At 42.9% G+C, this 24,274-nt stretch overlaps 2 protein-coding genes across 3 annotated transcripts in view; one reads left to right on the forward strand and one right to left on the reverse strand.

The window, feature by feature from the left end:
• The window catches only part of LOC306808552 (sodium/hydrogen exchanger 2-like), a 516,475-nt gene that overhangs the window by 115,512 nt on the left and 376,689 nt on the right, over positions 1–24,274 (reverse strand). The gene's annotated exons all lie outside the window — the stretch shown is intronic.
• HDX (highly divergent homeobox) overlaps positions 1–24,274 on the forward strand; it is a 39,790-nt gene that overhangs the window by 1,029 nt on the left and 14,487 nt on the right. Inside the window, exons 2-6 of one of the 2 annotated variants that reach the window (XM_079319228.1) lie at positions 2,116–2,257; positions 6,315–6,461; positions 8,508–9,560; positions 13,308–13,361; positions 22,221–22,367. In XM_079319228.1, coding sequence (XP_079175354.1) covers positions 6,315–6,461; positions 8,508–9,560; positions 13,308–13,361; positions 22,221–22,367 — 1,401 coding nt within the window. In that variant the 5' untranslated portion in view covers positions 2,116–2,257. The remainder of the gene's footprint in view (positions 1–2,115; positions 2,258–6,314; positions 6,462–8,507; positions 9,561–13,307; positions 13,362–22,220; positions 22,368–24,274) is intronic. The other variant, XM_079319229.1, reaches the window with a different exon arrangement.

Raw genomic sequence — 24,274 nt, forward strand, 5'->3', positions numbered from 1 at the left:
GGGCACCAGCAGCTCCCTGGGCAGCCCCTTCCAATGTCTTACCAGCTATTCCATGAAGAATGTCTTCCAATTGTCCAATCTAAATCTACCTTGGCAAAGCTTAAAATTGTGTCCTCTTGTGCAGGTTGCCTCAGTCCTTAGTGCCCCGGTGCCCCCAGTGCCTCAGTGTGCCTGTGTTGGCAGGGGTCTGGAAGAACTTTAATAAACTTTAAGGTCCCTTCCAACCCAAACCCTTCTGTGATTCCGTGGTGTCGGCCTGCTGTGGTGCCAGGCACGGCCAGGTTGGGCAGTGCAGTCACACTTTTATCCCCCGGCTGTTTGAGGATGGGGAGCAGGACGTGCCCTTGGCTGTGCTGTTTTGGAGGTCTCATCCCCGTGTGTTTGTGTAGCACTCGTCTGCCCAGCCGTGTCTCTGCCCTCTTAGCCAGGGTTTCTCATTGTACTGATAATATCACACATAACTCACCTAAAGTACTGCTGTGTCCTCCCAACCAGATTCCTGAAGCAGCACACGTGCAGAGTAACACTCCTTTTTCATGGTTCTTCCCTTTTTTCTGACACAGGTCTTACAAAACACGTGCATGCTTTATTTCAAACACGTGGCGAATCTGGCTGCAGCCAGGAGTCTCATTTACATCAATAAAGCAGGATGGGATGCACAAACCTGCAGTTGTGGTCATGGGTTATTATGTTATTAGGTTACTGAGGGCTGTCTTAATTTGTCCCTAATAAAGGGCTGCATTTTATAGGTAGGGCTGTAACACAATCCTGCAAACGTTGTACTTAGAGGAGAGGGAAGCAATTATGCTGCGAGTCATGGATATTTAAAAGTAGTTTTACAAGCTGGTCTGTACATTACACTCAGCCAAGCATCAGCTTCATCTGCTGCACTTGGAACAAGTGGTTGTAACTGGTTTGGCCTGTGTAGGAAAGAGGCACCAACCTACAAATTCAGATTATTAAAGGTTGTTGCTTGATGTGTGCCCAGTATCTCCCCAGAGTGTCTGAGTTGGGGGGTTGGTTGGTTGATTGTTTTCTTTCCATTTGGGATGTCTAAAAAATGGTGAGTTTTTGGCAGCTGTGGAAAGTGAATGAAATTACTTCAGTTCAACTTTATAAAGCTGGAGGAGTAGTGTCACTACTGCACTCTTGTTTTATTTATGTCTATAGTAGTTTTCTTACCATGGTTCCAGTTTTGTCTCAGATTTATATTGGCACTGACACTTGTTATTTTTTGCCACTGGAGATCTGTGGGGGGAACAAAAAAAAAGATAAATTGGGAGTGTGCTGATTTTCTTGTTGTACCTCTTACAGATGGAGAGACTGAAACAGAAATAGTCCTTGTAAAGTGACTTTTTTTCTAGGCAAATACCTTTTTGGAGTTGAAGTTAAAAAAGAAAACTGTCAGAAACCAATTGTTCCCTTTTATCACCCTGTCTTAATCCCTGACAGTTTTGCATTTAGTTATACCATAAATTTTTTTAAACTCACTTCCTGGTGGCTTGTACTCTTGAGTTAATTGATTTATTTATTATTTATTTGACATCCAAGACTAGTTTCTATTGCTGTTTGAAGAGACTATAATTACAGGTTTGTGTCCTATTTTTCAAATTAATTATTATTAGTATAAAGATTTACCTTGTAAATGTTTAATTGATTCAGCAATCCAAACATTTAAGGACTTTTGGAGACTAAGATCATACTGTAGGCAGAAATTATTTTTCCTTCTTATGCTGCTCTTTTTTTTTCTTTCTTTTTTTCCCACAGATTTCTCTTTGCAGATCAACTCTGTAACTCCTGAATTATTTGGTTGCATTATTTTCCCATTTCCTTATAGTTGTTCTATCTTTTGTGGCACTTCTTGACATTGTTTTCATTAGTTGCTAAAAAGGAATGACCTGGATTCTGCAGGTCAGAGACACCAACACACTTGGCCAAGGCTGCCTTATTTTATTAAACCAGGCAGATGTTGAATCCTTAAATACAGTTTTGCCACCTCTGTTATTTATTAAAGTGAAAATTCAACTTACATTCATGGAATTTGTTTGCATAATGCTTCACCTGATTTTTGTTAAATTTCACAGAGTTCTTTCCTGTAACAAACTCTCTTTTCAGTGCCAGTGTGTTGCCAGCTGGACACCCGGCTTCCCAAAAGCTCACATGAATGTTTGCTAAGCTTGGCAAGTCAAGATCAAAATGAAATTATGATAAAAATCCATGTGGATTTCTGACTTGGAATCTGAGGTTCGAGACAAAGGTGAGAAATCCTGAAGAGACTGGAGTGCTCTGTAGGTGCTCAGATTGGGAAAAAGAGTTTATTTCCTTGGAAGTTACTGAGGTTGTTTTGAGTAATAGTCTATGATAAACATGTGTGACCTGCTCATTCCTTTCATACTGATGTGGCTGCCTCCATGTTCAGTCATTTTAGCACTTTGCAAGTTACTTCCTGTGTTAATGAAAATGTAAAACTTCATATCTTGTTCTAATTATGAAAACTGATGCTGAACATATAATACTTTCCAAAAAAGTAATCAGTGTAATCCTTTGATGAACATATCCTGTGTTAATTTGTCTCAGAGACAGTAACATGATGTTCTTTCAGCTGTTTGAATACTCAGTGTAGGTAAATTCCCAGGTGTGAATGGAAGTGAGCAGAAGCTGTTGCCTGTGCAGGTGGGATATGCAGAGGCAGCTCCTCCTGGGTTGATGGGATGGCTCTGGACTCTGGTTTTTAGGGTTTTTAGGGGAGCTCCCAAATCCATTGGTTTATTCAACACAGGGTACTGCTTTAGGTATTGAGGATCAGCACTGAGGAACTGCTGATAGCAAACTGATTTCCATCTGCACTTTGGGGGTGACATCAAGGAGCTTTGAACCTGCCAGAGGCAGAATATTGCCAGGAGTCCTTCACACTGCTGTGAAATCAGTGGAAAATGGTACACAGCTGTGTGTTGACTGAGGATTTGGTATATCCAAGACACAAAAAGGTTCAATAAATCTCACCTGCTTATTTGAAGGTTTAGATGTTGGAATGTAACCTGCAGTTATGACTCAGTTCATAACTCTGTGGTTGGAGGATCCTGTAATCTGTTTATTTAAATCAGTTTGTAAAGGTCTCTGCAGGGAGCATTTAAGCTCTGCTTTACTGGATTCAAGGCAGAGGCTACCAAGGAATCTTACCAGGACTTTGGTTGGCAGGTGTAGTTCACAAGTGATAAAACCCACTGCAAAAATGACTTATTAAAGCAGAGCATGACCTCTCCTGAGCTTAGCTGGGCCAAGCTTGTCATGCAGTACTCAAGGGTTTATCTGGAGTTCAAGTGATTTAATCAAAATGCTCCACCCTGTCTTTATCTAAATTACAGATGTCAAAAGCAACAATGAAAGTATTTTAACACAGAAGTGACCTTGGATACAGAAATCCACATAATTAAAAAAAGTGTCAAGGACCTGACGCAGGTCTTCCCTCGCAGGTCATTAGGTCTGGCTTTAAAAATTTATCTTGCCATTGGAAGAGTCTTCACTGCAGTTGGTGAACTGTTTGGAGAATTGTGATGGAAACACTGGAGCTTTGGGATGACTTCAGCTGGGTCTGGAAAGATGGAAGTCTCAGAATTGTTTCTGAAGAGGTCATTTGTGGGAACTGAGCTCCACTGACTAAAACAGGAGCACTGGTACTGAAAGAGGAGTAGGCAGGAGTGGAAGCTGGGTCCTGCCAATGGTGCAGGAGGAAAAAGAATCACAAAATTAACTTTTCTGTGTTCTCTCAAAGTGACATAAATCAGTCAGTGGCCTTGTCATTGAGTATCCACATGGGAGATCTGAAGGCAGTTCTCAACGTGAGAAAGTAGATTATTATGAACTTTATTGATTTCTTAATGGACTAATAATTGTCTTCTCTGTTGCTTGCTATAAATTTCTTTAAGGAGTAGATTATTCAGAGCAAGAGTCTCCTTTGCCCAGCTCTGGCTGTGACTGAATTAATGCTCTGGAGGAGGCAGAACTTGGGCAAACCTGCCTTGTAATGCAGCTGGTGCTGCATTAATGATGAACTGGATTGAGAGGGTGACTAAGAGTTGAGAACAGAGAAAAAATGTGGTTGAAAAATCATCTTCTATTTTATCTGTTATTTCAAAGAAACAGTAATTTTGCAAATTGGTAATCACTGATTTTTCTATTGCCTGTTGACACAGAGAGGAAAGTAAACTCTGAAATCAAAGCTCTGGCCTACAAACATTTAACTCCAAATTCTAAATATCAATCTCTTTCTTTATACAGGACTCTTGAACTCTTAACATCTATTACCATTACATAGTATAACCATCTTGAAGAGTAAAGTGAAAGCAGTTGGATTTCTCCTTATGCTTTTGAGCCCTTAATAATTTTATGAGCCTTTAATAATTTTATTTGCTCTATATTAGAAGCAGCTCTTGTGCAAAGATTAGGTAGATTCATTCAGAATTTTCAAAAGTGCTTGGCTACAAAGGGTTGCCTCATCCCCTCTATTTTCCTACTGGATGATGGCAGGTTTCTTGTCCTTTGGTTCATTGTGTATTATTGTGATGCATGTGCTGCATTAAAATAACTTGAGGCTGGTGATGTTTTTGCTTCCCAAGGCACCAAGTTGGATGCAGGTTGTTCCTGGCTGGCACTTGCATTGTCTCAGCTGGTGACCTCCTCTCTGAGACAAAAAAAGGCCCTGTCTTGGAAATCTGTGATGATGGGGCTCCTCTTTTCTGATATCTACCCAGAGGATTGCATTCTTTGTTGTGTAGATTGTGTAACAAGAGCATCAAGCTCCAGTTTGCCATTAGGACTCTGGTGTGGGCTTGGTAATATTGATAATATTGGCAATAATGTTTGCCTTTCCCAAGCCAGGGCATGAATTTTCACACATAACAAAGCAAAATCTGGTTTAATATATTCATCAAAGTGCTGCCCTGTCCAGGTCACCTCTTCCTATGGCCTCATAGTGAAACTCAGGGGGATGCAGTGCTGGGAGCTGACCTGGTTGAGTTCCTGAGCAGCACTTAGGACAAAGCCAAGGAGCAGGAGCACATCCCAAGGTCATTGGTTGCATCCTAGGAAAACAACCCTTACATGTTCTTAAAAATGCAGATTTCCAGCCTTCAGAGGGTGTCATAGCAGCAGAACCTTTCTCAGCCTGGGACATGGGTGTCCCTCTGATAGTGTAGGGTTAAAATGTTTCTAAAATCATGGGAATTGTATACAATGGATTCAGGGGGTGGAAAGAAAGGTTGGATCTGGTAGGCCTGGAAAAGGGACCTAGGCCCTGGGAACAAATGCTGAGCTTTGTCTTTATTAGATCATGTGAATCATCATATGATAAATGATGTGATTGTTAAATGTAATGATTGTTTGTTAAATGTAATGATTGTTTGGTAATTGAATATAATTATTGTTTAATTGTAACAAGAATCATGAGAAAGGATGTTTGGGGGTCCTGATGAAAATTACAAGAATTCATGCTTGGATAAGGTCATTGTATACAATAGAACAATATGGGTTTAATAATTAATATATAGATATGTAACAGAAAGGGTATAAAAACATGTCCATCTGAAATCCATATAGGAGTCAGATTTGGGTTTGCACCCCTGATCCCAGAGCTCTTCAATGAAAGCATCTGCATACAATCATCCTGTGATGATGTGTTCTACCACTAACACCTTCTCTGTTAAACTGGGTGGGCAGCACCAGGGCTGCCCAAAGCCATTCCTGTGGGGGTTTCCCTCAGATTGGTCTTTGGTCCTTGATCCTTGGCACTTTGCAGCTGGAAGTGCCAGTGCTGACACAGCAGAAGGACCAGCTCTTGTGGAGTGCAGGACTTGCTGAAGTTGGAGACAGAGGAAACTTCACTGGTGTCAAACAGTCACCTTTATTTTGTAGCAGGTTGTGTCTGGCTTTTTGTTGTTAGGGATGGGAAACAGACCTGCTGATATTGGAGCTGATGTTTCTCTCTTTTGCCTAATGCTTTTATTTAGTTTACTTTTTTAAGGGAGAAAATTTTTCTTTCAAACCAGAGCCTCATGGACTTAGCAATATTATGGAATATTTTTTGTTTATGAAAAGCAGTTGCTGTTGGTCCAAACATCCAGTTCACCTGTTCAGCTTGAGTCTGTCACAATGCTGATTGCAAGAGGCTTTCTTAGAAAGTCAGGAAGTGTTGGTAAAAGATTCTGCAGAGAAAACATAAAACATGTCAGCGTTATCACAGGCACAAATGGGAGCTGTGCCTCCTGCAAGTGTTACAGTTTCCATTCCAGCTTTCAGAGTATCTCCTTTCCTTTCAGATGAATCTGCGTTCTGTATTTACTGTAGAACAACAAAGGATATTACAGCGTTACTATGAAAATGGAATGACAAATCAAAGTAAAAATTGCTTTCAGCTCATTTTACAGTGTGCACAAGAAACTAAACTGGATTTCAGCGTGGTCAGGGTAAGTACTGAGGCCTTCCAAATTTGTTAAACATACACATTGCTTTGCATAAAATATAGAGAGGTCTGGAGTCTCTAACTTTATCCTTGTCTTAAATCAGACTTCAGTGTGTGTGTGACATTCATTTTTACCCAGTGAGCCTATTTAGAGTTTAGTTTTCACTGAAATATCTTCACATGACTGTTGAATTTAGCAGGGGTCTGGGTTGCACAAGAAGTGATTTTTGTTCTTTGTCCTTTGTTGGGATTTTTAAAATTATTATTCACAAAATTGTAAGTTGGCTTGCCCTATAGAAACTTTGTATAATGTATTGTATCAAGGCAAGGTCATGTTATCAAGAAACTATTTTTAAGCTAAATAAGTTTCTATAAATTAATGTATTTAGGGGAAACAATTGTGAAACTATTTCTTTTGATGCACTCTTGCCACACTTGTATTCCACATCACAATCATAAATATTGTGGTCCCTTGTGGTTATTTACAGTGAGGACCTTCTTTTCCTGTAAAACAAGAATGTCCCAGTGCTAACAGGAGCTCTTCAGAGTCTGTGAATTCCACAGGAAGGGAAATAATAATCCCTTTGTGAAACACTAGACAACAAAATGGCTGTTGTCCGAGAGCAGAAATAGAAATCCTGAGGCATTAGATGGAAAAACAACAAAGGGTAATGGAGCTCCCAGGAGCTGCTGGGACACTGGGCACGAGGAGGAGCAGGGGGGACCAGCTAGGTTGGTTTTTAATTGCTTTAACATGGCACATTGACAATAACAACCCAGCTCCCAAATTCTTAGCTGGATTCCCCTCCCTCAGAACACTCTGGAAACATTAAAAGTTCCTTTCTCAGCTGGAGGTGGTAGAAGCTGTGAAAGTCAGCCAGGGATTCAGGCTCCTGGGGCAGGCAGGCAGTTGTAACAGGAGTCTGGATGCTGATGCTGCAGCCAGGGCTGGTTTTGCTATTTTTGTGCTGATTGAATATCCTAGAGGAGGCAGCCCAGCTCCCCTTTCCTTGCACTTCTCTCCATCTTCATGTTCTCTTTCCTTCTCTATTTCCCTTCCTGCAATCAAGTATCATTCTTTCTGTGTTCTTCCCTTTTTGAGCCCTGCTCTGCAGCACTTACACTTCTTCTTACTTAGAAAGTGTAATGGAAACAGATCCACTGTTTGTCCTGCATTTGGTGTATTTTACCATGACCTTACCTTTCTCTTCTTTACAACCCTCATTTCTGCTTCTCCTAATGCCCCCTTTTTTCCTTTTCTCTTTTTTTTTCCTATAAAATTCTTGGTCAGTGATTAATTCTTTGCAGAATGATATTTGAGTTGCATCTGGCATTTGTAGATAGGATTATAATAGGCAGATGAATTCCCTAAATACAATTGATCAGGAAAATGGGACTCTCAGCAGAGGCAAAGCTGACCAGTGACTGACATTTTACTACATGTTACAAACTGTGCCTCAAATTGGACATTTTGTAAAATTTGACCAAAAAAATTAGTCATTGGAGTGGAATTGTCAATGGAAGGGACGTTTTGTTTTCCTGTAGGAAAGCAGTCAGAGTGGTGTCAATGAAATAAATTTTGAGAGAGGCATGAGAGTCTCAGGATTTTTGAGAAGCTGGGGCTTTGGAATTGAGGTTGGGATTGTGCTGTGTATGAATTGTGGATTCCAAGGAAGAGTCTCAGGATTTTTGAGAAGCTGGGGCTTTGGAATTGAGGTTGGGATTGTGCTGTGTATGAATTGTGGATTCCAAGGAAGAGTCTCAGGATTTTTGAGAAGCTGGGGCTTTGGAATTGAGGCTGAGGTTGTGTATGAGGTGTGGATGCCAAGGAGGAGAGGCCTGGATTTCTACCCTGTATTGTTCATTCCTGTATTTCCACCCTGTCATGTGCACTGCATAATCAGCACATGATTTACATATTTGTAAACTTAGATCTCAACTCAAACACTTAACATGTCATCAGATCCGCTTAAAAATGGAAATGTTAATTTTTCGCTGCCTCTTTGACGCCTCGTTTTGTGTTTGTTGTCGTTGCTGTCGTGGTTTGCAGACGTGGGTTGGCAACAAGCGGCGGAAGATGAGCAGCAAGAGCGCCGTGGAGTCTGGGGGCACCCCCCCGGGGACTGCCCCTGCCACTCCCTCCATGCCCCCGGAAGCAGCAGTGAGAAACGTGGTAAATATTGCTCGATCCCAAAGCCAGCAATCCTCGTGGACCTCTTCTAACAACGACGTGATAGTGACTGGTATCTACAGCCCTGGCAGCTCCTCGGGCCGGCCCGGAGCCGCCAAGCACATGAACGCCTCCATGGCGGAGCTGCACAAAACCTCCATCCCGTGGCTGCCGGGCAAGAGCGACGCAGACTTCCAGCAGCAGCACATCCCTCTGGGACGGCAAGTACCCCACTGTAAAAACGCCTCCCTCCTAGTGGGGGAAAAGACCATCATTCTGTCCAGGCAAACCAGCGTGCTCAATTCTGCCAACTCCATCTACAGCCACACGAAGAAAGGCTCCTCGGTGCAGACGGCGGAGCTGGTGTTACCTCAGAAGCCCATGATCTGCCACAGGCCCTGCAAGGCCGAGCCGCTGGGCTGCCAGCGCCTGCACAAGGCCGAGCCGGCGGCGCAGGCGGCCCCCGGGCCCCGCGCTCAGCCCAGGGATTCGGCCTGCGGCGGCCAGAACCTGGAGATCCGCGAGGTGTTCTCGCTGGCCCTCACCGAGCAGCCCCAGCGCCTGCTGGCGGCCGGCGGCGCGCACAAAGCCGCCCCGGAGGGCGGCTGCCTGTCCATCGCCATGGAGACGGGCGACGTGGAGGACGAGTACGCCCGTGAGGAGGAGCTGGCCTCCATGGGAGCGCAGATCCAGAGCTGCTCCCGCTTCTGCGAGAGCCGCGCCGACAGCCAGAGCCGCGGCGGGGGCAGCGCCAGGGACGCGCCCGACAGCCTCCTGTACCACAGCAGAGAGTTCCAGCTGCCCGCACGCACCTCCCTGCACACCGCACCCAGCGCCCTTTATCACAACAACAGCGCTGCCAGAAGTACCTTCTCTCCTCATTTTACGTCTTCAAGTCAACTGAGGCTGTCACAAAACCAAAATAATTACCAGGTAATCCATCAGTTTATGTCTGTATTGAGACCTCAGAGCTGAGGTTGTGGATAAATGCTGTTTCCTTTCACAGTTGGTAGCTATTAAGTAGGTTCACCTGTCTGCAGGCTGTGCTCCTTTGGTGCCTTTCAGTGGACACCATTCCTTCTCACACCCAGTGCAGGCAGCTCTGCAGTGTGGTGACACTTCTGCCCATCCAACCCTGGTAGCCACGTGTTGAAGATGAGTGAGGATTTCATGGATTCCATGGCTAAATTTTGGCTGCAGGAGGTTCATACCTACAAACTGCTGGTTCCTCAAGCCTTTGCTATCCAGCACATGCCATGGCCTTTCCCTGTGGACATGCACATGGCACAAGACATGATTCCATGCTGATATTTGTGCATTTGCTCAGCCCATTGATGTCAGCCTGGAATCCTGTACCCCCTGTGCAGGTGGCAGCCTCTGGACCTCTGTTCTGTCAGGGATTAGGGTTCCCTGTCAGGGAGTTAACTCAGCTTCCTTTCCCTCAACATCTAATTCAAATAATCAGTTTTACATTCAATCCCTTTATTCCTCTTCCTGTACCAAAATCCCTTTAGTGATACTGAGGGGAAATAAAATGCAGATCATTGAAGAACCAAAAGATGTTTAGGAGAACCTGCAACATTTGACACACTTTTTTTTTTAGTTTTTGGTATCACAAGGGGAGAAATACTTGTGCAGGAAACATCCAAATTGGTATTTTTCCTGATTCTACACCATCTGGCATGACATAGCCTGGAGACACTGAGGTAAAAGTCTTTTGAGGCTGACAGGATGTGATTGTGTGTGTCACCTGCATGCATTTGCCTGTTACTGCATTGCCTTTTTAGTTTATCCTGAAAATAAACCATGTCGACAGCAGATCAACTTTTCCTGTGCTTTGCTCTCCAGGATAGAGAGCAAGACTTTGTGAACCATGGTTTTTTAGGATTTTTTTTTTAGTTTTCTTTTCATTTTTTTCCCTGACTGTTCTTATCTCATGACCATTTGAAAGAAAGTTTCTGAATCCAAGTCAGTGCCACTTTTCACCTGAATTATTATTTTTCTGGGTAAACCAGAGGCCTGATGAACAGGGAGTGAATTCTGGGGAGTAGATGGCACATCTGATGAGCTGTTCTCTCCTTAATCTCAGAGTCTGTCAGTATTTGCTGTTACTTTTCTTACTTGGTTGTAGAATTCCTGGAATGCTGCTTACTTTTGCCATCCCAGTTTCACTTAAGAAAAGCTGTAAATGTGCAGATCTGTCAATAAAGGATTGGTAAAAGTGCTTATGGTTGAGTTAAGGACTTTTTTTAAGTTTCATGGAGGGAAATCCTTTATTGATGCCTCCATCAATGTGCTCATAGTGTTTTATTTCACTCTTCAAAAAGCATCAGAGAGATTGATTTCTTCTATTTTAAATTCTTTTAAAATGAAATTCAGAATAACTTTGTTTTGGAGTTTTATGAGGTAGGAACTGAATCTTTTTGAAGAGCCAGAACAGTTCATGGTAGATGATATTTTATCTGTTTGTGTGGTGTTTTATGGATCAGAATTAGATCTCTGGTGCTTTGTTTTGGGTTTTATTTTTTACTTCCCACTGTTGGAACAACATATCTGATTTTTTGATAAGTGAGGAGTTCATTTGTACCCAGCTGACCTCCATGCCTGTCTCAGACACCCTGTTCTTTGGATTTGGAATGTGGATAGAGGAAGCTACTGTTTCCTCTCATATCCCTTTTCATTCCAGAGTTTTAAACCTTTGAAAAGCTGAGCAGGATGCTGATAATTCCCTTATTGCTCTGAGCATGCACCCTGTGAACCCCTGAGGTGACACTTCTGGGTACCAGAGACTTTCCAAGGTGCTGTCTTGAATCCTTTTAGGCTTGTACAGGATGACACTTCCTTTTTTGTACTCAGTTTATGTTAATTTTATTGCCCATGTTTAGCTAATTTATCCATCAGCACAGAGATGAAAATCCTTAAACTTGGAGAAATCTTCTTGAATTTAAAAATAGATTAAACCTGAGCTAAATGATTATTGGAGTAGTGGCACATCCAAGCAGATGCTTCTTCAAAGTCAGGACTGTGTGATTCATGTTTTGATGAAGTAATTACTGTCATATATTGGTGGGGTATCTAATTAGCAATTAGTTATAGCTTCCTTACTGGTTCAATTAATCAAATTCATGTTAGTGTAACTTAAGACTAAATTTAATTAACTGATCAATTTTAATGGCTGAGCAGTTTCAGTAAACAAATTCTTCAGCCTACTTGCTTGTCTTAGTTTGACTTTGAGTGTGTTGCAGTGGAGAGGTTATCTGTGGCTGAACTGGGATTTAATCTTGGTTTCTTCCCCCAACCCTGAGGGACAGGAATTGTTGAGAATCTGTGTATTGTTATTTATTTTGTTCCCAAGCCCAGCCCTGTGGCTGTTGGACAGAGGCAGCTCAGAACAGTGCCGTGCACATTTTCTTTCAGGGAGTTCTCTTGAGATGAACTTGGCTGCTTTTGGCCTCATCCCTGTCAGAACTCTGTGCATTTGTCTTCCCAGCCACCCTTAATGCTCTGCCACATAGAATTTGCTCTATTCCCATAGAAAAGCACTTTTTTTTTTTTTTTAGCCCCCTTTAAATTAGTGCAGAGGAGCCACCTGGGTGGTTCCTCAGGGTGCCTTTGCAGTGGATTCTGTGGTGTGAAGCTGTTGTGTGGGGTATAGGGTTGTAACAGACATAACTTCACAGAATTTTGAAAAATGTGTGTGTGCAGTGAAAAAATTAATATTTTAGGTTCAAATCCTGATGCAGGAGTGGAGGGTGCTCCTTTCCAGCCCCCCTCAACCCTCTTTATGCTGAGAGAGTCTGACTTTGGGTAAGCTCCTGGTGCTTCCAGCCTAAAGCTTGAATAAAAGTGTTTTACATGCTTGTACAGCAGACACTTGTGCCAGAGCTGCTGTGCTTGTTGTGCAAGAGCCATCAGTGAAGCACTTTGCAAATGCAAAAACTCTCAGTGCAGTTTGGTTCAGTCAGCAGAAGTGCACAGGTTTTTTTCTCACGTACATGTGTGTAGTGACTTGAGGTGATTGTTCTCTCCAGAGCTGTGTTTAATCTCTCAAGCATTGCTTGTCTGCAGCAGAAGATGAACATAGATCTTAAATACAAAGCCTAAAATATTCCAGGCTATGACACACCTCAGATGGTCAGGGAAAACATTCTGAGATTTTTATTTAGTAAAGTCTGACCTGATGGAGAAACAATAGGAATGGAGGCAGCTCTCCTTTGCCTTCCTTCTCTATCCTGATATCCCTAATTTTTCTGCTGCTACTCAAATCTTTGACATCAGACATTGAGCAGTGCAGTGACAGACACAAGAGCATTTTTTCTGGAAGCTGAAGTGATGTAATGAAAAAGATGTGAGGACAGCTCAGCCCTTGTGTGACTCCAGTCTGTTCATCCTGCCAGTTTGGGACAGATGGAAAGGCAAACTGCTGTTGTGAAACACAAGTTTTGGAGTACCAAAAGTACAGAAACACCCACATTGTCACTGTGTTGTCTTGTCCTCACCCAAAGAAACAGTGTTTTATTCTTGACAATAAAGGTGAGTGTGACTTTGGTTTTGGATCTTAACCTGTTTATAGACTTTGGTGTCAGAATTGAATGTACAGTGCTAAAGTCTCAGTATTGGCTGTCACAGCAACCTAAGCTATTCTTGTTTTCTGTTCTGTTTCCTCTTTCCCCTCTGCAGATTTCAGGAAACCTTACTGTGCCTTGGATTACAGGTTGTTCCAGAAAAAGAGCAGTAAGTACATTTCCATCTGAGTATCTAATGCATCAAGTGAAGCAATGAAAAGTTGGTAAAAAAGCACTTTTGAAAATGTCAGTTCTGTTTACCTTGGGTGGCTTTTTCCCTTTTTCCTTTGACACAAACATTATCTGCAGGTGCAGTGTTTCACTTGAGGTGAAGTTGATGTCTGTCTTTAAAAGCAGGTCAAGGTCATAATCCAGTGTGAGGTGATGCCCAGGTAGGAATTTTGCTCTTAGCTCAAATACCACATCTGAATTGATAAGAACTGAGAGTTTGGAGCTCAGAACATGTTTTTTATATTTAAACTGAAGTGGTTCTTGATCCAGGCAACTGAATGCTTAAGAGAGTAACTCCCTCTGCAGCTTCTCTGCACATGCACAGAATTAGTCAGTGCTGGCTGTAGGAACTTGATCAAGTCTAATTTTATCCACATAAATGGCATTTCACAGTAGCAGAATCAGCCAGGTGTCCTCAATTCACAGACAACTCCAAACCATAACACAAGGTATGAAACAGCTTTTGTCAGGGGAAAAAAAAAAAACTCTGCCCAACTCTTTTGTTTAGTTAGTGCTCAGCATTTCCAGCTTGTCTTTGGAGAGGTGTCAGTTCTGCCTCCAGCCTCAGGTAGATTCTCCAGGGGCTGCTCTGTCACTCCTGCTCTGTCAGAAGCAGCAGCTGGGGAAGTGTCTGTCATGGTAACCAAATTTCCCAGTCTGTGGAGCTGGCAGTGCCCTGGCAATGTCCTGGCAGTGCCCTGGCAAATCCTGGCAGTGTCCTGGCAGTGACTGCTGTGTTTGCAACTAGGTCTAGCCAATGGAAGAGCCTTTTCTTGCTTTCTCCTTCTGTAACCAGAACTTTTCCCTTTCTTTATTATAATAGTTTCAGTTCCTTATTCTTCAAAGGTGTGAGTGTGGCAGTGTTTCCTGTATGAGTAGGAACTTCAGGACCATCACATTAATGATGTTTTCCCTGAGACTTTTTCTAGGTCTCAGCTGAAGCACTTCAATTTCTGCAGAGTTTGGTACAATCACTTACTTCTTTTTATACAGAGAGCACTTTATAAGAGCATCTCCCAGAGGAACTGGTACTTTTATACAAATCCTGTTGTGCTCAATCCATCCTTTTCTTTCCTAAGTGCTAATTCTCTTGAGAAGGCTTTTTAAAATGCAGCACTTTTCTGGAAAGCTCATCCCCTCTATCACTTAATGACCTTTTAGAGCATCTCACCAAGGAGCTGGGAGTGTCCTGGGGTAGAGTTTCACAGCTAAATGGGGAGGTTTTCCCTCTCCCTCCCAATGTCCTGCCACCCCATCCACAGCCAATATCCAGCTGTAAGGTAATCCAGGCCAGGTGTGTGTGACCTGTCAGGTACAAATTCTGCTGCTGAGGTTGTTTTTAGAGTTCAGTGCTGTTCTGGGAGTCAGGTAAGTGCCAGAGCCAGCTCAGATTTGGCAGTGGGAACACTGGGCTGGGAGTGGGGTGATGTTGGCTCTTGCCTGCAGCACTGGGGGGTTGTTGGGCATTGTGGTCATCCTGGATACCCAACCCAGCTGTAGAATTTCTGGAGTAAATTTTAGGCTTTCAAAGATGTGGAGATGTCTGTTCATTAATCATAGACCCCCTAAGGTTGAAAATACCTTTAAGATCATTGAGTCCAACCTTCAGCCCAGCATCAGCATGGTCACCACTGCACTGTGTCCCCAGGGGCCACATCCACATGTTTTTTTAACCCTACCAGGGATGGTGATTCCACCCCTGGACAACCCTGGGCAGTCTGTCCCAATGCTTTATAACTTTTTCAGTGATAAAATATTTCCTGATATCCAACCTGAGCCCAGCCTGAGGCTGTTCCCTCTCCTCCTGTCCCTGTTCCTGGCTGTCCCCTCCTGTCAGGGAGTTGTGCAGAGCCACAAGGTCCCCCCTGATCCCCCTTTCCTCCAGGCTGAGCCCCTTTCCAGCTCCCTCAACCCCTCTGGTGCTGCAGACCCTGCCCCAGCTCCATTCCCTTCTCTGTCTCCAGCCTCTAAAGGTCTTTCCTGCAGATCATTAAGAATGGTTTTTAGGGAATTCTTTTTCCTTAGACCTTTACTCATTTGTCTTTTTAATCAATGAAGTGCATCAAACCCATTGGTATATACAATCTGACAACATCTGTGTGCAGATGTGGATGCACTTTCCCAGTCTGAGTGCAGAATCAACCTCCTTAAGGAGACAAGTTGAGAACTTGGCACTCTAAAACTGCAATGTGCACACAGGGGTAAGACAAGCAAAGGAGAAAAAGCTCCTACTTCCTAGAAACTTGGATTTCAAGTGAAATTCTTCTGAATAAAGAGTGTGAAGGAACAGAAATAGAATGAATAGAGTTGTAGAAGTGCCATTATGGCAATTACTGCCATTCAAACAGGAAAAAGGCTAATCTGTATTTTGGTTAAAATGGAAAAGATTGTCTTTTAGATGCTCAGAAATTTTAATCTTCTGCCTTGATGTTTTGTTTCCCTTGCCCTGTCCTTCAACTGTATCAGGAGAGAAATAAAAGCTGTGCAGTTCTGCAGAAACTCTTGTGTGCACAGCTCTGCTGTAGGATGATGTAATCCTGATTGTTAATGAATATTAGTCTAGAAATATCACTCTCTCAGTAAGTCATGAGAGTGTCTTTGGAAATGACAGCTCTGTGTTCTGTCCTGGTGCATGTGCAGTGGCCTTTATGAATGCATTGATTTTTGGTTTTTCACAGGGTGGTGGCAGGATAACAAGGATTCAAAAATAGCAGTGAAGGTACTGGTTAAGGAGAATTAAAAGGGAGAAAATATCTCCACTTCTGTTCTTAAGTCTTGAGTGTACTGACTGTGCTTCAGATCTGTGTCATCTGAGGTCTGAGCAGAATGGTTTGTGTTTGTAGATGTAAAAGTGCTGGTGTGCTCTGGAGAGCATTTGGCACACAGGTGGTGACTCTGGTAAGCTGTGCCTTAGTGGTGGAGTTTTATTTCAGGGGGTTGTGTGCCCTGAGCTTCACTTTGGGGTGGTTGGGCTCTCAGTCTGATGTACTGGGGAACAGGAAAGACCTGGAGAGTGCTAAATTTTGATTTTTGTATCACTTTTGAATAAAAGTCTGGAGATGGAGGCAATAAAGGTTCCCCTCTGCATCCTGCCTGTCACAGGAGTGCAGAAACACTTTGGGCAGGTGAAGGGGCTGCAGTGTGAGATCTGCCCCCAGCTGTTCTGGGCAGGGGAACACAGCTGGATTTTGTGGGAGAGACACATCAGTACAACTCTGAAGGAATCTCCTCCTTGGCCTGGGCCCTGCCAGGCTCAGGAAAACCAACATGAGCTGAGAGCAAACAGCCCAGAGCAGCTTCCCAGAGAAACCCCAGCAGGGATTAAAGCTGCCTGCAGTCAGGGCACCTCAGCTCTGCCTTTTGGTTTAAAACTGTTCCAGGAGGAGCTTGGGGGGTTCTCTCCACCTTCCTGTGCCCTCCCTGGTTGGTGGAGTCAGTGGGAGCCTGTCTGAGTCTGCAGTGAGGTCTCTGGATGGGAACTCTGTGCTTGTTCTTATTTTGGCATTTAGGATACTGACCAAAGTGTTTCCTCTTTCTGTGAGATACTTTACTATGTATCTCAAGATATTTCTACATTGTTAATACCATCTCAAGGTATTTCTACATTGTTAATACCATCCTTAGCATGGCCTGGCTTCTGGCTGGGAGCAGCACCTCCCAGTCCCACAGCACTGCTGAAGGAATGCAGAGGGGAACAGGTCTGCTCATGATTTTATTTCATGTTGTGCTTCATCTCAGTGCCACAAATCACCTTGGCTTATTGTCTGCTGTGAACCTGCAGGCAAGGAATTCATCCTATCTGAGCAGGAACTGCAAAACTTTCTGGCCCAATGTGAAGAATACATTATTAGATCAAATAAGAATCATGACAATTACCATCTAAAATTTAGTTTATTTGAGGCTGAGCATTCACAATATCACAAAGCAGCTCAAAACCTCCAGAAGGGTGAGTGGTCATTTTGTGTGGTTTGAGGGTTGGTTTGGAAATTAGAGTGAGATGACTGGGGCTCAAGGGTGTAATTTCTTTGCTAGACTGTTCATTGCATTAATATCTCCTTTTTTTTTCCATCTTTTTAGTTGAGTTTGATTTCAAAACAGATATTAACAGAATAGCTGTAATTTTGGCTGAGTGTTGAAGCAGTTACAGCTCTTCTCACAATGGGGTGCTATGAAATATTTATCAGTTCTGCCTCCATCAGAGCAAACTTCAAGCTTACCCAGCCAGTGGGGACAGAGGAAAAAAAAAAAAAAAGAAAAAAAGAAAAAAAAAAGTTACAGTAACCCAAGAGTGTGTGCCCTAATGGTGTGTGAGCAGGGATTAAAGGGAGCCTGCAGACACCTTTGTGCAGCTGTGTGAGCAGCAGTGTCCAGCCTGAGCTCAGTCATTGCTTTGTGCCACTGCTGAAACCTGAAGCTGAAACCTCAGGCTGAAGGAATGTGTAATCTGGCACAGCTTTGATGAGGTTAAATATCTTGGTGTGTTAAGGGAAAATGCAAACTTCAGGATTTGTATGTGGGAAATCAAGAGATAATAAACAGAAAAGCAAGAATGATACTAAATGGTGGAAAGGAGAAATGTAGTAGAATGATTCAGAAGTCACTGTTAATACATGCAAATAAGATCTTGAGGTGGGAATTGATAATCTTCTGAGGAAAACAGATATTAATTAGTGTCAGGGTTCAGAGAGCTCCATGCTGGTGTCACTGGGAAAGGTGAAGAAGGCAAAATGCACTGTGCTTGAACAGAAGAATCTGGGATTTGTTCATACTTTGAATACTTTGAGTGCTTCTTATCTTCCCATTCCTCCCAAAATATAACAGAGAAGCAGTGACAGGGACCAAAGGCGTGGAAAATTTGTTTGTGAGAGGTTTGTTTCCTAAAAATAACCATTACCTCAGCCCATTTCATCACCAAATATCAGAACTGAATGTTGTTTTAATATGATTTCACTGCAATTGAAATGAACACCATACACAGTGCTCAGCTGCAGCATAAATGCAAGTTATAAAACCTCTAGTTCTTCCATTTTTTTAGCATGTCTTTGATTAATAATCTGAAATTTGTGTATAGCTTTTGTGCACGTGGCCTGAAAGATTTTCAATGGTGCATTAAACCCGATGTAAAAAGGCAGGATAAGGACACTCCACTCTGTGCAATTATTCATCCCAATTATAGACACTGGATTTGCACCACAGATATTGCTGCACAGTGGGGGGGACCAGGAGCTTGGCAAAGAGCCAGGAATGTCTCTAATAAACTGGGTCATCTCTTCCAGGGATGTTGTTGCCACACTTGGGAGGTCGGGGATAAGCCGGGTTTAACCCTGAGCAGGGCACAACTGCTGATTCAATTTGCTTTTCCTTGGGAATGGATGGGCTGGATTGAGCTGGACAAAGCCTCTCCTGCTTTTTAAACTGTGGCCAACAGAAGTGGGAAATGGAAAGGATTCAGCCAACAGCCAGCACTGTCAAGGATAAAGCCAAGCCTTGTATCAGCAAGCTGGGTAGCTGGAGAGAGGAAATGAGAATTGTATTCAGAGCTGAGTTAATGGCATAAAAAATGAGAACTGAATTACTGGCTTGCCTTCACCTATAAGTATTGTCATAAGCTTGCCAATATTATCTTTTGATATTTTTCCCTGTAATGATGTATATTATGATATTTGTAGGGCTCTGAGATTTTCCTCTTGGTCCCTCATTTCCTCTGATGATACTAAGCATGAGAAGGTTATTAAGTAAATTGATGGAAGCTTAGTTACATGTACAGTGTAGAAATTCTATCCTTTATTTTCTGACAAAAGTCATTATGTAATTTTTAAGCAGTTTATAATGCAGGAGTCAAACTTGGATATGATCCATGTCAAGGGGATGATCCTGTAATTGAAGGTAGTTTGTGATTTCCCTAAGAAACTGCTGATAAGGCCCATGGCACAGTGTGTGGCACAAAGGCAGATAATCTGGAGCTGAGATTTGGATGTGCTCAAGTGTCATTCACATCTCCTGAGCTGAAGGGGTGACACTGATCCCATGGTGCTGCTGCAGCAGTTGAGAGCAGGATGTGTAAATGATGATCCTTCAGGATCTCTGAGATCCCACAGAGCTGCTCACTTTGCAAAGCACAGGGGCTCCTCAGTGCTGATCTTGGTAGAACAAAATGGCTAAAATGAGACAAAGGCTCCAGAGTAGAAAATTTAAGTTATATTAACATAATTATACAGCAGTTGTGAGGTGAAAACCATTGAATAGTGATCTTATAAGATTTTTATTGAAACATTTGCAGTAGATCATCAGAATTAACATCAATCCACTAAAATGGAAAAGATCTGACTCTGCTTTTTAAGGAAATTTTTGAAGGCCAGTTGCTTTTGAAAGCAGAAATTAAATTCTGCATTTTCCATGTAAAATCCTTGTTTTGAGTAAGTAAAAGCTGAGCAGGCTGTGCACCTTCCTGAGCACCACACCTGTGGGAACTCAAGAAGACACTGAGTGTTTTCTGTCCAAGGCAGGATCCCCTTGCAGATCACTTTTCCTGCTACTGAGCCTTGCCCCACGTTCTTTCAGGAGAGGAAGCATTTCTGAATAACTGGAAAACCACTTGGCAAAAAGAAACCTGAGCTCCCTCCAGCAGCAGCTGCACTTTATTTGGGATTTGCTCTAATTTGGCCAACACGACCACCAGAGTGGGAGAAGACAACCTGAGCAGGATTTCTCCCTTCCCTGTAACTCCAGGCACATTTCCTGGTGCTGCACAGAATTTCACAGCATATTCTGAGCTGGAATGGACCCCACAAGGATTGAGTGCAACAGTGAAGTGAATGGGCTGAATGAGAGAGTTGCACCTGGGAGTGCAGATTTGGGTTTTCCAGAAGTGATTTAGGCTGTGGATGTTCAATGTGAGGCATTGCTGAGTGTTCTGTCCCTGCTGAGCACAGGGAGCTTTGGGAGTTCACTGGGAGGGCTTGCAGCAGTGTGAACTCTGCAGAACCAGCAGGCAATGTTAGTTATTTATGTCTGAAAAACACCCACTGTCCTTTAGGAGGTGAGGTTGCCCTGAGCAGTCAGAATGTGGACAGGCCAGGGTTCCTTGTTTCATTGTGCATTCTGGGCATTGCTGGCACTCCTCTCTGCCTTCCCTCTCCTGGGCACACAGAGCAGAGCTCTTCCCAAGCCCAAGCAGCTGTAAAAGGAGCTCTTGCTGCAGTGATGCAGGGCTGGCTGTACTTGTGTCAGGAGGAGCTCAGGTCAGGCGTGCAGCGGGAGCAGCGGCAGCTCGGGGCACATGGGCACCAGGCATTGGCATTTGGCTTTGCCCAGCTCTGGAGCTGCACTTTGCTCCTCCTGGAGCAGCCAGGTGGATTCCTTTTGGATGAGCATGGCCTGGGGCATTCTGCCAGGAGCATCTGCTGTGCTGCCTGCCCGGGGCTGTGCACAGCAAAGCAGCTCAGGGGTGTCCGGGGTGCTCCTCACCAGCCCCACTCTGCTGTGGGATGGGCAGGATGGCAACAGCCCCTCTAATGCCAGTCTGGGATGGTGGAACTGCAGCCAGGAAAAGCTCTGAGGGCCTGGTGGGCACCCAATTAATCATGGATTCATTAAAGATCTCTAAGATCATCAAGTGCATCCGGACCATATTTGAATTTATCTGGTGTATCTTTTTACTGGGATCACTTTAGGAAGACAAAGGTTTGATGCCCCTGCTTTGTGTTCATATATTGAGGAGACTCAAGTTCTTCCAACATTTTGAGAAATAGTAGTTTTTAAGAGAAGAAAATTGCACCAATTACAATTTTCTGAAGATTAACAAAAGTTGGAACTGGGAAATGTACAAGATTGTCAAATTATCCTAGTTCTGTAAAATTACTTTTTATCCCACTTAAAATTATTTCTTTCTAGCTTTTAACAGTTTTTAAATGAGCAAACACAGAATTCAGCTATTGAAATCATGAACACAATTCAGCTACTGAAATAATGACACGTGGCACATGAGCTGCAAGTTACCAGTGCAGACTTTGTGGTTGATTTTCTGTCCTAAGAAGAGCAGAAGTAAAAAACATGGATTGAAATAACAAAACTCTGGATTATAGGTAGAATTCTCAGTGAAAAGCTTTTGATAAAGCTTGGAAGTTCTATAGAGAAATACACTCTGTGCTTCAAGCAGTGGTAAGATATTTAGAAATTCTTTTTCAGTGTTACTCTTTTTTATCACTGATCCACTATCACATGTTTTAATAAAAGTAGACAAAGAGTTTGGGAACTCACAGATAAACAGTGGAACCAATTTAAACTCAAGCTCACCACATAAACATTAAAGTATTCCCTTTAGGAAGTCAGAATCCTTTGAATTATGCATGTGTTGTAGTTTGCAGTAAGATAAAAGAACTTTAAGGGGGGAGGGTGAGAAACTTGAAAAGCCTTTAAGGAGTAATTTGCATAAATTGGGTGGAGAGAGTAAACAGCACAAGGGGGAAAAATAGTTATTTTCAGTAAGGCCTTATAGAATGAGATAAAACAAATTACAAAAAAAATCAGGTGGAGTAGAAACCAAACTGAAGTGCCTTAAACTTGTGTTAATGCTGCCACTGCCTTTACAGCAAATCCCAGGGAAAGCTGAAGTGTCCTGGATAAAAAAAAAAAAAATCAAAAAAAATCCAAATTCTTAAGGGAGACTTAAAAGAGAAGAAGAGCCATGGAGACAGTAGGATATGTGTGTTACTGTGTGGGAGACCTCTGGACATGAATGCTCAGGATAAGCAGATTTTTTTTTCTCTATCTAACAGTATTTTTTTTTATCTTGCAGTTACAGGACCGCACACAATTTAGTGACCGAGACTTAGCTACCCTAAAGAAATACTGGGACAATGGCATGACCAGCCTGGGCTCAGTCTGCAGAGAGAAAATTGAAGCTGTGGCTGCAGAATTAAATGTTGACTGTGAAATAGTTCGGGTAAGAAATCCAGAGTCTTCCCTTATCTTGTTGCAGGAGCAGAAATAGGACAGATGAAAGGCTTTAAAAATTTCATGAGGAAGCTTGAAATAGATTTCACGTATTACATAATGAATGACCATGTTGGGAAGTGCTCTCCTGCTCTTTCTGCAGTCTATATTTAGTAAAAGCCCTCAGGTAAGAGTCTTATTGATCAGCAGCAGAAGCAGCACTATGAGCTGTTTGACATTCTCTTGAGGAAGATTTTAAGTTAAAGTGTTACATTTTTGAGGGGGATCCTAAAAGACTGAAAGGCACTATTTATATTGCTAATAAGATACCAAAAAAGGACTTTTCTAAAGATACAGGGAAAACACTTCTCATTCATGCTTATAGGGCAAATTGTGTGAAAGAAAATGTTCCAAAATAGGAAAAAAAAATATTTTACAAGAGGGCAGTTGAGGTGGGATGGAGGAGCTGTGGGTGAGTTCAGTTTGATGGTCCCTATGGAAGGCTGAGGGAGGCACAGGTGTGCCAAGAGGCTCCCAAGAACCTTGCACATCATCCCCTCCAGAGGCTGGGACCTTGCTGCTGCTGTGTCCTGGCTGAGCAGACACCCAGCAGCTCCTCTGGGCTCTCACTGCCCCATCCCAGCCTCAGGAAATGGCCCCACTGTTTGCTGTCAGACAAGGACAGGAGCCTTCCTTTCCCTCAGGCATGACAATTTGGATTATTCCTTTCAGTTTTTAGCCTCTTTTTCCTAAATTCCTGACACTGTTGCAGAAGCAGGGCTGAGAGCTCTTAGTGAAACTGTCCTGGTGTGGAGAGCTCTGCCTTGCTGCATCCTAATGGTTCCAAAGCTGCTTTTAGGGTTGAACATCAATCTGGTTAATGGTTTTTGTGGGCATAAAGGAATTCTAAAAAATTCAGTTGTACTTTTGGAGACTGAAGAGAATCCCTCTTTTCTCTGTAGAGAGCAAAGCTGCTCCTTGTTTTCCAAGGACTTCACTTTGCTCTCTGGAGGGTGAAGCTGTTCCCCCTGACAGCTCCTCCTGGGCAGCAGGGTGACACCCAGGCTCCCTTGGGAGCATCCTCACTGGCACACAAGGGTGACACTGGAGTTCTGTGCAAACCTTTCCACCTGCTGCAATGTTTCTGTCTCAGGGCACAGACCAGGGAGGGCTCTGGCATCACCTGCCCCAGAACAGACTCACAAATGACCCCAAGCACTTCACACACCTGGCTAAAAATGTTTGAGGAGAATTTTAGGGATGGAATCTCAAGCTGATTTCCCACATGGCAATTCCAGTCTGTTCCTGCCCTCACTGTTTTGCTGTTCCAGAATGTTCTCTGTTCAGCAGAGCACACAGGATGTAGAAACTTCTCTTCACCATTTAATTTGAGACACTATCAAAACATGCTCATCTTCTCTGACATTCTCAGTATGTTGAATGAAAGATTTTCTGCTTTGAAAAGTCTGTAAAAAGATCTGCCTTTCCCAAGTGCCTTTTTTACTAAAAAAGAGATTGATTCAATTTTAAAATTTGTTAGCTCTGTTTGTTAAAATCACAAGATGATGGGAAGATTTAAAGAATGGCAATACACTGCTTGGAAAAAAGAGACCCAGATCTCAAAGGGCTGCTTGTGTGGGGGGTTTTCTTTAATTTTTTTTCCCAAAGCTGTAGGTAAGAGAAAAAAAATCTTCTAAGTAATTCTCTGCATACCTGTTGTGCATTCTTCAAAGAGGAAAAATCAGCAAGTTGGGAAAGCAAATATCAGCTAACAAAAATTATTTACTAAAAATAGTGTTCAGCATGTTATCTTTTAGCTTGTTAGAGATGCAGCTTTAAAAGGGTTTGTTTTTTCTTTTTTCCAAGACTGGCACAGCATGAACTGAGTTTAGTAGTTGGAACTGCTGTTAATATTCC

The sequence above is a fragment of the Erithacus rubecula genome (genome assembly GCF_903797595.1).
Source record: "Erithacus rubecula genome assembly, chromosome: 15".
Classification (NCBI taxonomy): domain Eukaryota; kingdom Metazoa; phylum Chordata; class Aves; order Passeriformes; family Muscicapidae; genus Erithacus; species Erithacus rubecula.